This window comes from Dendrobates tinctorius, unplaced genomic scaffold (assembly GCF_039654945.1).
Source record: "Dendrobates tinctorius isolate UK_male_01 unplaced genomic scaffold, ASM3965494v1 ptg000009l, whole genome shotgun sequence".
Lineage (NCBI taxonomy): Eukaryota > Metazoa > Chordata > Amphibia > Anura > Dendrobatidae > Dendrobates > Dendrobates tinctorius.
The window spans coordinates 13,603,269-13,617,560 of NW_027361677.1; the positions used below are offsets into that span (position 1 = coordinate 13,603,269).

Here is a 14,292-nt window from a genome sequence, read left to right on the forward strand (position 1 = left end):
GGATATTAAATACAGGGGCCCTGGATGGGGACATTAATAAAGTCCCTATCCTGAGCCCCTTTATTTAATAAAGGGGACATAGAAGTTCAGGATGGGTGAGCAAGGTCTCGCACCCCCACCGATCAGACATTCATGACCTATCCTAAGGATAGGCCATCACTGGTAAAGTCCCAAACAACCCCTTTATTGGTAAAATAAGTCATTTATTTTACAAGTCCTGGTGATACTGCCAATTTTGTGGATGTAGTATAGTTATATATGGGGCAGAATTGAGCGTGGAAGATTCCAAGTTGGAGATCGATATGGGTTGACTCAAAGTATCACCCGTAAACTTCACCTAAGGTAACTTCCTTGTTAAACATTTAAGGATAGAGAATGATTGAGATGAAAGAAATTTGATGCAGGGCTGATTCGCCAAACACTGCTAATCATTTCTCTTGATTCAGAGTAAGAATGCCAACTACTTGGTGATTAGATTGTTGAATAAGTGCTCTCGTTGAATAAATTGGCAATGCAGTGAAAGGCAAAGTCACCTCAAATGAAATTAAGACTGCAAAAATCTTTAGGTAAAAGTGTAAAGGATGGATCTAAATGACTCAGGTGCCTCTATAAAGGACTTATAATAGAAAGGTTTTAATGGGTGTTTCCCAATATATACATTTTATAACTTATATGTAGGAGGAATTGACCTACAGAAAATTAAGAGTTGGTCAACGATAAAGTAACCTAGAGTACTCAGATATCCTAAATTTGAAGATAAGTCACAGCTCGAAAAATACTGGGAACCCAAGGAATTTAAATGGAAGGTTTCGTATGTGTACTTTTCCGGTTAGACCATAGTGTGGAGGGACGTTGGTCTTGAAACGTCCATTATAGTCATTGATTAGCCCATAGTGTGGAGGGACGTTTGTCTTGAAACGTCCATTATAGTCATTGATTAGCCCATAGTGTGGAGGGACGTTGGTCTTGAAACGTCCATTATAGTCATTGATTAGCCCATAGTGTGGAGGGACGTTGGTCTTGAAACGTCCATTATAGTCATTGATTCTTAGAATCATAGAATGGTAGAGTTTGAAGGGACCTCCTGGGCCATCTGGTCCAACCCCCTGCTCAAAGCAGGATTCGCTAAATCATCCCAGACAGATGTCTGTCCAGCCTCTGTTTGTAGACTTCCTTTGAAGGAGAACTTATCACCTCTCGATTCAGATTGGAACATCATGTCTTAGTTCCACAAACTGAAAAGCCTACAAACATCTGATCTTTTGGTGAGAAGCTCAAAGGCCAACCAGGCCGTATACCTGCAACTGCCACTGCAGGAGATATGTACAGGTAGCATTAGATGGAGATTAGATTGATGGCCAGTTTTGTAATACAAGGACAACTCAAGTTCACCAGAGCGTGAGCCACTTCTGTAGACTGGACCTCCATTCTGGCTCTTAGATGGGGAGCTCCAATTGGTGATTATCCTCTATCATCTACAAATTTCCTAGTAGGCCACAGACAATGGTTTATCCTAGCGAGGAAACACCTTTAAGGCTTCAAAGGAAAAGAGTTATAAAAAAATCCAAAAATGCAGATGGAGTTGCCCATTCTGGATCCATAATGCAATGGAGGAGTGTGCCCAAATGGTAATTTTGTAATTACCATTTTTTTATAGCGTGTGCCAATCCCTTTAAAGAGTCCTCCCAAATGTATCCTTCATCCCTAGGATATATGATAAGTGATTGATTTCAGGGAAGTCAGAATGCTTGGATTCCCTGTGATCTCAAGAATGGGGCTCTAGACCTTGGGGACCTTGAATCTAGAAAGCCTGTTTTGAATAGAATGGAGATATACATGTTCAGCTTCTCTATAGGTCTGCCTAAAAAGTAGAGTAGCGCAATGAAAACCCCCATGATCAGTAAATTATCCCCATCCATAGCTCATGATTTAGGGAACACAACTCAACATATCTATTAAAATATAGATAATGTGGCTGATCTTGTTAAGTCATTGTGCAGCCAGCAATAGACAATGCAATACCGAGGCTATAGGAGGCCAACAGTGCCACATTTTTAATGAAAAAATGAATTTTAGCCCCAAATGCATGCATTTACGTAAGCAAAGAAAATCCCCAAAGGAGGACAACCTCTTTAAAACCAATCTACTTATAGAATTGCCTTGTAAGGTTTTCATTTCCTGTTCTGTCCAGATGTCACAGTATCCCAGAATTCCAAGCGGAGGAAGTTCACTGACCGCCATATTGGGACACCCAAGTGATGGGTGTCTCAATATGGAAACTGCTGCTGGTACCAACCTATTGCGCGGTACCACGAGCGGAATGCCATCGCACCACACACACACACACTCTAAATGCCTTACGTACCACACACACGCACACATTCACACTCTCACACTCACTCACACACTCACACAGCCTCTTGCATGGTATCACCAGCGGAACACCATCGCACTGCACCTGCACGAATTCCACGCAGGCGCAGTGAATCATTCGGCTGAACCAGGCGGCAGATGCGCGACGAGTCTACGGGCAGAATAAAGGGATTTTCCCACGAATGAAAGTTCATTTTAAAAATTGTCTGTGTCTGACCATTTATGGAGCATGCCACATCTCCTGGGCAGGGGAGGAAGCAAAAGACAATACTGACATTACAGCAGGGGATCACTGAGGATTCATTTTGTGAGGTATAATATTTCACTGACTGTTTTTAAACAATATTTTACCTCACAAAATGTATCCTCTTCGATCTCCTGTTGTAATGTCAGTATTGTCTTTGGCTTCCTCCCCTGCCAAGGAGATGTGGTATGTTCTGTACACGGTCAGACACAGGGGTGAGAGAGACAGAGCACAGGGGGAGGCAGCTCAAACAGGACAGCACATGAGGGGAGAACACAGCACAGGTAGGAGAGAGACAGCAAACAAGGGGGACAGCACATGAGGTGAGAACACAGCACAGGTAGGAGAGAGATAGCAGACAGGGGGACAGTACATGAGGTGAGAACACAGCACAGGTAGGAGAGAGACAGCAGACAAGGGGGACAGCACATGGGGTAGACAGGTCAAAGACGAGAGCACAGACGGGAGAAGTCAGAACATGGGGAGAGTGTGGATAGGTGGGTGAGCACATGGGGGGAGAGATTCTCAACGCTGCAAAGCCTGCCCCCATCGTGACATTACCGCCCTCCCGATGCGATAGCATCCGGCCTCTATCTAGTTTTAAATAAGGTGCATAGTTCAAGGAAGTAATTTAAAGATGTGGCAGAAAAAAAAAATGTTAATGCATTCATAAAGTATAATGTACCCCCAATTAAACATAAAGGGCCATTAGACTGCAGGAACATGATTCACTATATCCTGCGACATTATGAGATTCTATAACATATATTATATAAAACCATATTAAGGATTAGGAGATATTTGCCAGACCACTAGCCTGCTGCTATCTACACCTGATGTATGTTTCACCTCTGCTTCCTCAAGGGTGCCAATTATTGATTGATGAAGGTCAAACTGTTTGAACCTCAGTAATTTAAAGAATGGGTTCTGGATCTTAGAAACTTTGGCTCTGCTCCCCGTCTTGAATGGAAAGGGGAAGACCATGTTCAGCCTTTCCTTTTACGACTGCCTAGAAAGAAGAGCAGTCGAACTTCCCCCCATAATCAGTAAATCATCCCCTATCAGTAACTCATGATTTAGGGAGTAACACTTTAAGACTTCTCTTGAGAATAGTTAGAGCTGATGAACTCATCAATAGATAACCCCACATATCTATTGAAGGTGCTTTACTGCAAAATGTACATCTATACAAAATATATAAGGATAAAAAAGTATCCAAAAACACTAATCATAGAAATGTAAAAATTGTATTGAAAAAGGAATTATATTAAAAAAAAACATGGACCATATAGTGACTGATACATGTTAGAGAATTCAAAGAGGGAAAATAAATCAAGTGTAGAAAAAAGGAGGTGGTAAGTGAGGTCCGACTGTGGGTAACAATAAAAAATGTAATACATTTGTTAAACCAATGGACACTGATCAAGTTAAAAAATACAAGTGAAGCCAACAACTGTCAATGAAGTAACTCAGTCCATGCAGAAACAAATGCAATGTAATGCTTTCCCATGGTAAAGTCAGTGGACCATGCACAATGCCACAACCGCCCCAACGCGCGTTTCACAGTTTTACTTCCTGAAGGGAAATGTGTGATGGGGAGACAAACATTAACATGTCTCTAGCCACTATATTTATGAATATATGTTTTTTTTAGATATCCTTATGATCAAATCTACATCTACGCCCATGCCCTTTTCAACCGCAGGAGCAAAAGGGTCGTTTCAACAGAAGAATATGAATTAGTTTGGGCCGTAATCCATTGAGATAATTTTATTATTTGGAAAGTCAGATAACGTAGCTAAATACTTAACCTTGGCTCTGCTGGTTACATAAAGCCGAAAGACACCGAAAGCCGTACGTACACATTCTATACAGGAAAAACTAACAGAGAATTTTAAAAGCTTCATTAATATTAAATGTGTCCATGATTTATTGTTCGAGTCGTTATGAATTTTTGATACGCTGATGATTCACCCATTTCTTGCAGAACATTACGCATCGGCCTTATAATACCTTATTCAATACTTGTCCATTACACAGTGTGCAAATAAATTTTCGGTGATCCCTGTATCCTTGATGTCTAACAGACCAGGGATTTTTTTTTTAAGCATAAAATAGTCTACAAAACAATGCAAAATTACAGCGTGGATTGGCAACATCTGCTTCACTGCAAACATATTTCCTAACATCTGCCATTATCCTTCCCATCCTCTTCTTGATACAAGTTTACCCTCTGGGCTCATTTTCTGCTGACCTCAGAAATATGGCCCGCTAATTAAGTTGTTTTGACTTTGCATTTGTGCAAAAGGGGAAGTCAACTTCGAGAAAATGCAATGTAGCGCTATACAATACTTAAATATGACATTATTCCTCAAAGGAGCGCTACTTGTGTCAAAGCAAATCATCGATGTACCCTTTCTCCAAGCCTGGTCATGTCTACTCCCAACATGTTCACATCAGGCATCACTGTTATGAGAGGAGAAAAAACACTCTCCATCTTCCCAGGCACATTAATGTAGGAGATCCCACCACTACTAATACTCACACCGATCACATAAAAGGGATTACAGAGTCAAATCGGTGAAAGACGGGGGCCCCTGCTCATAAGACCCCAGGGAGCAAAGATCCAAGGTGCTAATGAAACACTAGTGAGCATGTGCAAACATAGCTCCAGTCACTGTCTATTGGACTGGTGCTTGCACATACTCATTGCCACTCCTTTCACATTCTAGGACCCGAGCTCTTCAAGGATTTAGCAGCAGGCCCCCTCCCCGAGCCGTCATACACTGGTCATCCATTCTACAGATAGCTGATACATGTGGAACAACCTCGTTAGTCAAGTATTGGGGAACAATGTGTGATAGATAGATAGATAGATAACAGATAGATAATAGATAGATAACAGATAGATAGATAGATAGATAGATAGATAGATACTGTGTAGATAATAGCTAGATAATGGATAATAGATAGACAGATAATAGATAGCTAGATAGATAGATAGTAGACAATAGATAGATAATAGATAGATAGAAAATGGATAATAGATAGCTAGATGATAGATAATAGATAGATAGATAGATAGATAGATAGATAATAGATAGATAGATAATAGATAGATGGATAGATAGATAGATAGATGATAGACAGATAATGGATAATAGACAGATGATAGATAGATAGATAGATAGATAGATAGATAGGTAATAGATAGATAGAGATAGATAGATAATAGGTAGATATATAGATAATAGATTAATAGATAGATAGATAGATGATAGACAGATAATGGATAATAGGTAGATAATAGACAGATAATAGATAGATAGATAGATAGGTAATAGATAGATAGATAGATAGATAGATAATAGATAGATTACACAGGTCAACGAAAAAAAATTTTTTTTCTGGTGTCCAAAATATTTTAATGAATTTGGGGTATTTTTGGGGTGCTGATTCTGAATATGTCATCAGTTTTGCCAGATTGGCTCAAGTTTTTGAGATTTTTGGTATCTTATTTATAGCACTTGTTGGTAAATGCGACGCATCATCTCATTAATTTCTTTGGATTAGTACTTGAACTGAGCAGTTCTCAATATAGTTTTGTGTTAATTAGTGTTCTAAAAGTTTGTTCATAGCTTGATTTTTGCACTAACTTTATGTTGTTGTCTGTTTTCCAGTGAAAAGCATGAACTCATCATGAAGAAGTTGTCTTAACGATCCAGACTCATTCTGTTACATTTGTGGTGAATATACACTGCCAAAACATAGAAGAAACATAACACACTTCGTAAAAAAAGTGTATTTTGCCTATTTTGGGGTTATGCTTGGGGACCAAGACAAGTTTTGGGCACCACACATAGTGTGCAAAGCATGTATCGAATTATTACGAAAATGGAGCAAAGGACAAAGAAAAAGCTTCAAATTTGGTGTTCCAATGGTGTGGAGAGAGCCAAAAAATCATCATGATGACTGTTATTTCTGTGCAGTGCAAGTGCAAGGATTCAATAAGCATAAGAAACGAAAATGGGAGTAACATGGAATCTGCAAGAAGGCCTGTCCCTCATTGTGAAGATGTGCCTGTACCTGTGTTTACCATAAATAACAGTCATCATGATGATTTTTTGGCTCTCTCCACACCATTGGAACACCAAATTTGAAGCTTTTTCTTTGTCCTTTGCTCCATTTTCGTAATAATTCGATACATGCTTTGCACACTATGTGTGGTGCCCAAAACTTGTCTTGGTCCCCAAGCATAACCCCAAAATAGGCAAAATACACTTTTTTTACGAAGTCTGTTATGTTTCTTCTATGTTTTGGCAGTGTGTATTCACCACAAATGTAACAGAATGAGTCTGGATCGTTAAGACAACTTCTTCTTGATGAGTTCATGCTTTTCACTGGAAAACAGACAACAACATAAAGTTAGTGCAAAAATCAAGCTATGAACAAACTTTTAGAACACTAATTAACACAAAACTATATTGAGAACTGCTCAGTTCAAGTACTAATCCAAAGAAATTAATGAGATGATGCGTCGCATTTACCAACAAGTGCTATAAATAAGATACCAAAAATCTCAAAAACTTGAGCCAATCTGGCAAAACTGATGACATATTCAGAATCAGCACCCCAAAAATACCCTAAATTCGATGAAATATCTTTGGCACCAAAAATGCTGTTGACCAGTGTTATATAATAGATAGATAGATAGACAGATATATAGATAATAGGTAGATAGATAATAGATAGATGATAGATAGATAATAGATAGATATATAATAGATACAGTAGATAGATAATAGATAGATAGACAGATAGATAGATAATAGATAGACAGATAGATAGATAATAGATAGATAGATAATAGATAGATAGATAGATAGATAGATAGATAGATAGATAGATAATGGATATATAGATGATAGATAGATAATAGATAGATAGATAGATAATAGATAATAGATAGAAAGATAGATAATAGATAGATATATAGATAATAGATAGATAGATAAATAGATAATAGATAGATATATATAATAGATAGATTAATAGATAGATAGATAATAGATAGATAAATGATAGATAGATAGATAGATGATAGATAATAGATAGATTATAGATAGATAAATAGATAGATAGATAATAGATAGATAGATAATAGATAGAAAGATATATAGATGACAGATAGATAGATAATAGATAAATGGATAGATAGATAGATAATAGATAGATAGATGATAGATAGATAATAGATAGATAGATAGATAGATGATAGATAGATGATAGATAATAGATAGATTATAGATAGATAGATAATAGATAGATAATAGATAGATATATAGATAATAGATAGATAGATAGATAATAGATACTGTAGATAGATAGATGATAGATTAATAGATAGATGATAGACAGATAATGGATAATAGGTAGATAATAGACAGATAATAGATAGATAGATAATAGATAGATAGATAATAGATAGATAGATTATATAATAGATAGATAGATAGATAGACAGATATATAGATAATAGGTAGATAGATAATAGATAGATGATAGATAGATAGACAGATAATAGATAGATATATAATAGATAGATAGATAGATGACATATAGATATATAGATAGATAATAGATAAATGGATATATAGATAGATAGATAATAGATAGATAGATGATAGATAGATAGATAAGAGATAGATAGATAGATAGATAGATAGATGATAGATAGATAGATAGATAGATGATAGATAATAGATAGAATATAGATAGATAAATAGATAGATAGATATATAGATAGATAGATAATAGATAGATAGATGGATAATAGATAGATAGATAATAGATACTGTAGATAGATAGATGATAGATAGATGATAGATAATAGATTATAGATAGATAAATAGATAGATAGATAGATAATAGATAGATAGATAGATAGATAATAGATAGATAAATAGATAGATAATAGATAGATAGATGATAGATAGATAGATGATAGATAGATAGGTAATAGATACTGTAGATAGATAGATAATAGATAGATAGATAATAGATACTGTAGATATATAGATAGATAATAGATAGATAGATAGATAGATAATAGATAGATAGATAGCTTTTTGTAATGAATATTACAACATGACACACACTTTTCACTTCTCTCCCACAGACTGGAGTGTTCAGATTAGATACATCGGTGGATATTTATGTTTTTCCTTGTCTGCTTCTTATTATATGTATCCTTAATCAACGAGCAAAAATTGCAGCAGATGTTTGCCCAAGAATACACTGGGAGTCAATTAAATGTTATAAAACAGAACACTTCAGCCCCATCTGAATGTGAACAACAACACCTTACTTACAGATGAAATGGCTGAGAACTAACCCTCGCCTAATGAAGCATCTCTGAGACATTTCCATAGTGCAGCACTTATGCTTCAATCACAACAGCTCCTCACTGACTGTTCAATTAGAATGGAGAATGCAAATGAGGTAAATAATGGAAATAACTATCCTCAACAAATGAGGATTGGTGGGGGGTGAAGGATTTAAAGGGTGTCTGAAGAAATAATTTTTGAAGGTGCAGACATTAAAATATGCAGTTGAATCCTGAAGTTTCCATCCTCTACACACACTGCTCAAAAAATAATGGGAACACTTAAACAACAGAATATAACTCCAAGGAAATCAAACTTCTGTGAAATCAAACTGTCCACTTAGGAAGCAACACTGATTGACAATCAATTTCACATGCTGTTGTGCAAATGGAATAGACAACAGATGGAAATTATTGGCAATTATCAAGACACCCTCAATAAAGGAGTGGTTCTGCAGGTGGGGACCACAGACCACATCTCAGTACCAATGCTTTCTGGCTGATGTTTTGGTCACTTTTGAATGTTGGTTGTGCTTTCACACTCGTGGTAGCATGAGACGGACTCTACAACCCACACAAGTGGCTCAGGTAGTGCAGCTCATCCAGGATGGCACATTAATGTGAGCTGTGGCAAGAAGGTTTGCTGTGTCGGTCAGCGTAGTGTCCAGATTGTTTTGACTTTTGCCTGACGATTCTTACTTTGTTTTCTGACTTTTGTGATTTTGACCCTTCTCTGCCACCTTACTCTAACGGTCAGCAGCCACTCCATGGACCCAACCAAGGGGCCCCTGTGTAAATTTAAATTCATGTAGAGAGGTCAAAGTGTGAAGGCCAGGATATTATACGGCCTACTGAGATGGACTCTACAACCCACACAAGTGGCTCAGGTAGTGCAGCTCATCCAGGATGGCACATCAATGCGAGCTGTGGCACGAAGGTATGCTGTGTTTGTCAGCGTAGTGATCAGAGCCTGGAGGCACTACCAGGAGAAAGACCAGTACAACAGGAGATGTGGAGGGGGCTATACGAGGACAACAATCCAGCAGCAGGACTGCTACCTCAGCCTTGTGCAAGGAGGAACAGGAGGAGCACTGCCAGAGAACACCAGGATTGGCAAATTCGCCACTGGCACCCTGTGCTCTTCACAGATGAAAGCAGGTTCACACAGCACATGTGAAAGACGTGACAGAGTCTGGAGACTCCATGGAGAGTGATCTGCTGCCTTCAACATCCTTCAGCATGACCAGTTTGGCAGTGGGGTGGCATTTCTTTAGAGGGCTGCACAGCCCTCCATGTGCTCGCCAGAGGTAGCCTGACTGCCCTTAGGTACCGAGATGAGATCCTCTGACCCCTTGTGAGACCATATGCTGGTGCGGTTGGCCCTGGGTTCCTCCTAATGCAGGACAATACCAGACCTCATGTGGCTGGAGTGTGTCAGCAGTTCCTGCAAGATGAAGGCATTGAAGCTATGGACTGTCCTGCCCGTTCCCCAGACATGAATCCGATTAAACACATCTGAGACATCATGTCTCGCTCCATCCACCAACGTCACGTTGCACCACAGACTGTCCCGGAGTTGGCAGATGCTTTAGTCCAGGTCTGGGAGGAGATCCCTCATGACAACATTCGCCAACTCATCAGGAGCATGACCAGGCGTTGTAGGGAGGTCATACAGGCACATGAAGGCCACACGCACTACTGAGCATCATTTTCTTGTCAAGAGGCATTTCCACTGAAGTTGGATCAGCCTGTAATTTGATTTTCCACTTTGATTTTGAGTATCCTTCCAAATCCAGACCTCCATGGGATATTCATTTTGATTTGCATTGATCATTTTTATGTTTTCTTGTCCTCAACGCATTCCACCATGTAATGAATAAAGATTTTCAGCTGTGATATTTCATTCAGTGATATCTACGATGTGGTATCTTAGTGTTCCCTTTATTTTTCTGAGCAGTGTATAAAGACACATCTGCAGGTTTTTCTAATATCTGACAGGAAATCAGAATAAACCTTTCCCATTTTAAGACAATTAAGATTACTGTAATTATTAATATTTTCCAAAAGTCAGAATAATGAGAGAAAATGTTTTATGGCACTTTTATTACTTGCTGCAAAGTCAAATGTTAACATACACTAAGATTCCTATGCCTTTACACAATTCTGCCCTGCCCATATGATGAGGTCATGTGTTTGGAAGCTTCTGGTTTTTGGTAACATCTTAGTTAATTAGATACACACCTGTGGATGTATTTTAATGCACACCTGAAACACACTGCTTCTGTGTGTAGCATCATGGGAAAGTCTCAAGAAATCAGCCAAGATATCAAGAAGAGAATTGTGGACTTGCACAAGTCTGGCTCATCCTTAGGTACAATTTCAAGATACCTGAAGGTGCCTCTTTAGATAGATAGAAAGATAGATAGATAATAGATAGATAATATATAGATAGATAGATAGATAGATAGATAGATAGATAGATAGATAATAGATAGATAGCTAGATAGATAGATAGATGATAGATAGATCGATAGATAATAGATATATAGATGATAGATAGATAGATGATAGATAGATAGGTAGATAGATTAATAGATAATAGATAGATAATAGATAAATGATAGATAATAGATAGATAGATAGATAGATGATAGATAATAGATAGATAGATGATAGATAATAGATAGATAATATATAGATAATAGATAGATAATAAATAGATAGATGATAGATAACAGATAATAGATAGATAATAGATAGATAATAGATAGATAGAAAATAGATAAATAGATGACAGATAATAGATAAATAGATGATAGATTGATAGATAATAGATAGCTAATAGATAGCTAATAGATAAATAGATAGATAATAGATAGATAGATAGATGATAGATAGATAGATAATAGATAGATAGATTGATAGATGATAGATAGATAATAGATAAATAGATAGATAATAGATAGATAGATAGGTTGATAGATAGATGATATATAGATAGATAGATAATAGATAGATAATAAATAGATAGATAATAAATAGATAGATAGATAATAGATAGATAGATAGATAATAGATGGATAGATAGATAATGGATAATAGATAGATAGATAGATAATAGATAGATGATAGATAGATAATAGATAGATAATAGATAGATAGATGATAGATAGATAATACATGATAGATAGATAATAGATAGATAATATATAGGCAGATAGATAGATAGATAGATAGATAGATGGATAGATAGATAATAGATAGATATATATATAGATAGATAGATAGATAGATGATAGATAATAGATAGATAATAGATATATAAAAGATAATAGATAAATAGATAGGCTAATATGAAAATATTAAAGTTTGTGTAAGCCTAAAATGAGTTTAGAAGCAATTCTCAGATAAGAGATAATTGTCAGGACCATCTTGGGTTAAACGGATGTAAAGGACTGAGTCATTAATGACCAAACCAGTAAATCTATCAGCAGGTACTTGCTACCCCATCTGAAAGCATCATGATGTAGAGGCAGAGACTCTGATTCCAGCGATGTGTCACTTACTGGGCTCCTTGCTGTAGTTTTGATAAAAATCAGTTTTATCTTCTGCAGATCTACCTGGTCTGGTATTGACCCCATCTCCCGATGTAATAGTGACCTATCCCAAAGATCGCGAGAAATGGGTGTGCTGTTATTGATGATCTATTCTATAGAATAGGCTATCAATATCTTAATCTTGGAAAACCCATTTAAGGGCAAAATAGAGTACAGTTGATTATTTGACAAAATAAATCATCACGGCTTTTCGATTTTAGATATTTTTGCGAAAAAAAGATTTCTAAATTTCATCCAAAAACCAAGATAAAATAATATAACAATTACTACCTACCCACAAGAGACATCTCGGGGACGGTGGCGTGATATGGTCCATTTAGGAATTCCGGTGCATTATCATTAATGTCCTGAACTTTGATAATGAATTCTGAAGGGGGTTCCAAAGGTTTGTTTGTATCCCTATCGACAGCCTGGGCTGTTAGCGTGTATTCGGCTTTTTCCTCCCGATCCAGCCTTTTCATCGCATGAATATCTCCCGTCTTGTCATTGATCACAAAGATTGTACCGGCTCCCTCTCCAGAGAGAATATACTTGATTCTGCTGGTCCCAGGGTCCAAATCTGTGTGTAGCTGAAAGAACAATTAGAATTCAGTCAGTGCAGAAACCATCAATAAGTGCCAATTGCAACTACATTACGTTGTCCGGTGGGAATCAGATCAAGGATTAACACATAAGCATCATCTGCTGGTTAATTTACGTGAAAGACGAAGAGGATGAATTCAAATTAAGGATTATTTGTAAATAGTAGAATTCAAAAATAACTGTGAAATTAACTCTAATTTCTATAATCTGTTCATTATCTATCTATCTATCTATCTATCTATCTATCTATCTATGCCAAAGAACATCTAAACAAGCCTGAGGCATTTTGTAAATAAGGCCAGTGGACTGATGAGGTTATACTAGATCTCTTTGGCCACAATTATCAAAGATATGTTTGGAGAAAAAAAGAGAACAGAATTTAAGAAAAAAACATCCCGCCAACCATTAAGCATGGAGGTGGATCGATCATACTTTGGGGTTGTATTGCAGGCAATGGTATGGGCAACAATTTTTGGGTAGATGGAAGAATGGATTCAATGAAATTTCAACAAATTCTTAATGCAAACATAACACCATCTGTAAAATAAGCTGAAAGTGAAAATATGGCTTCTACAAATGAATAGTGATACTAAAGACACGTCAAAATCCACAATAGACCATACCACAATATATATAGTAATGTAATAATATGTGACGCCTGCTAGGGCTGGGGGTACTCGGTCTGAGCCAGTCAGTTCTTCAGGGGATATCATGGCAGGATTGACCCTGTCCAGGGCCCTGGGCATGCAATAAAATGTAAGGGGGAAAGTTTATAGGGGATTATGTCATGACATCACCTGTGATGTTCGGCAATAGATGGCCGACACTGCGATTCAGGTCCACTGGGCAGTTGGAGACGCAGCAGAGATGTTACAGCTCTCCACTGGTAGAGCAGGCCCCAGGGCAGTTATGGGGTTAATTTGATGATGGTTACTGTTGTAGTGCAGGGCAGGTGACACAGTAAATAAATCTGAGGACACAGCAGGGTGCAGTCTTCACAGTTTACTCACAGCCTTCAGGTTACAATCACCTGCCGGCTGCTGTGTCCTCCGGGTCGGTGGTCCAGCCAGCTCTCGGGTAGCTTGGGTGCA

At 37.4% G+C, this 14,292-nt stretch overlaps 1 protein-coding gene across 2 annotated transcripts in view; it reads right to left on the reverse strand.

Annotated features, from left to right (window-relative positions):
- CDH8 (cadherin 8) overlaps positions 1–14,292 on the reverse strand; it is a 473,060-nt gene that overhangs the window by 263,031 nt on the left and 195,737 nt on the right. For both annotated transcript variants that reach the window (XM_073582889.1, XM_073582899.1), the window contains exon 3: positions 12,894–13,188. In XM_073582889.1, the coding sequence (XP_073438990.1) occupies positions 12,894–13,188 (295 nt within the window). The remainder of the gene's footprint in view (positions 1–12,893; positions 13,189–14,292) is intronic.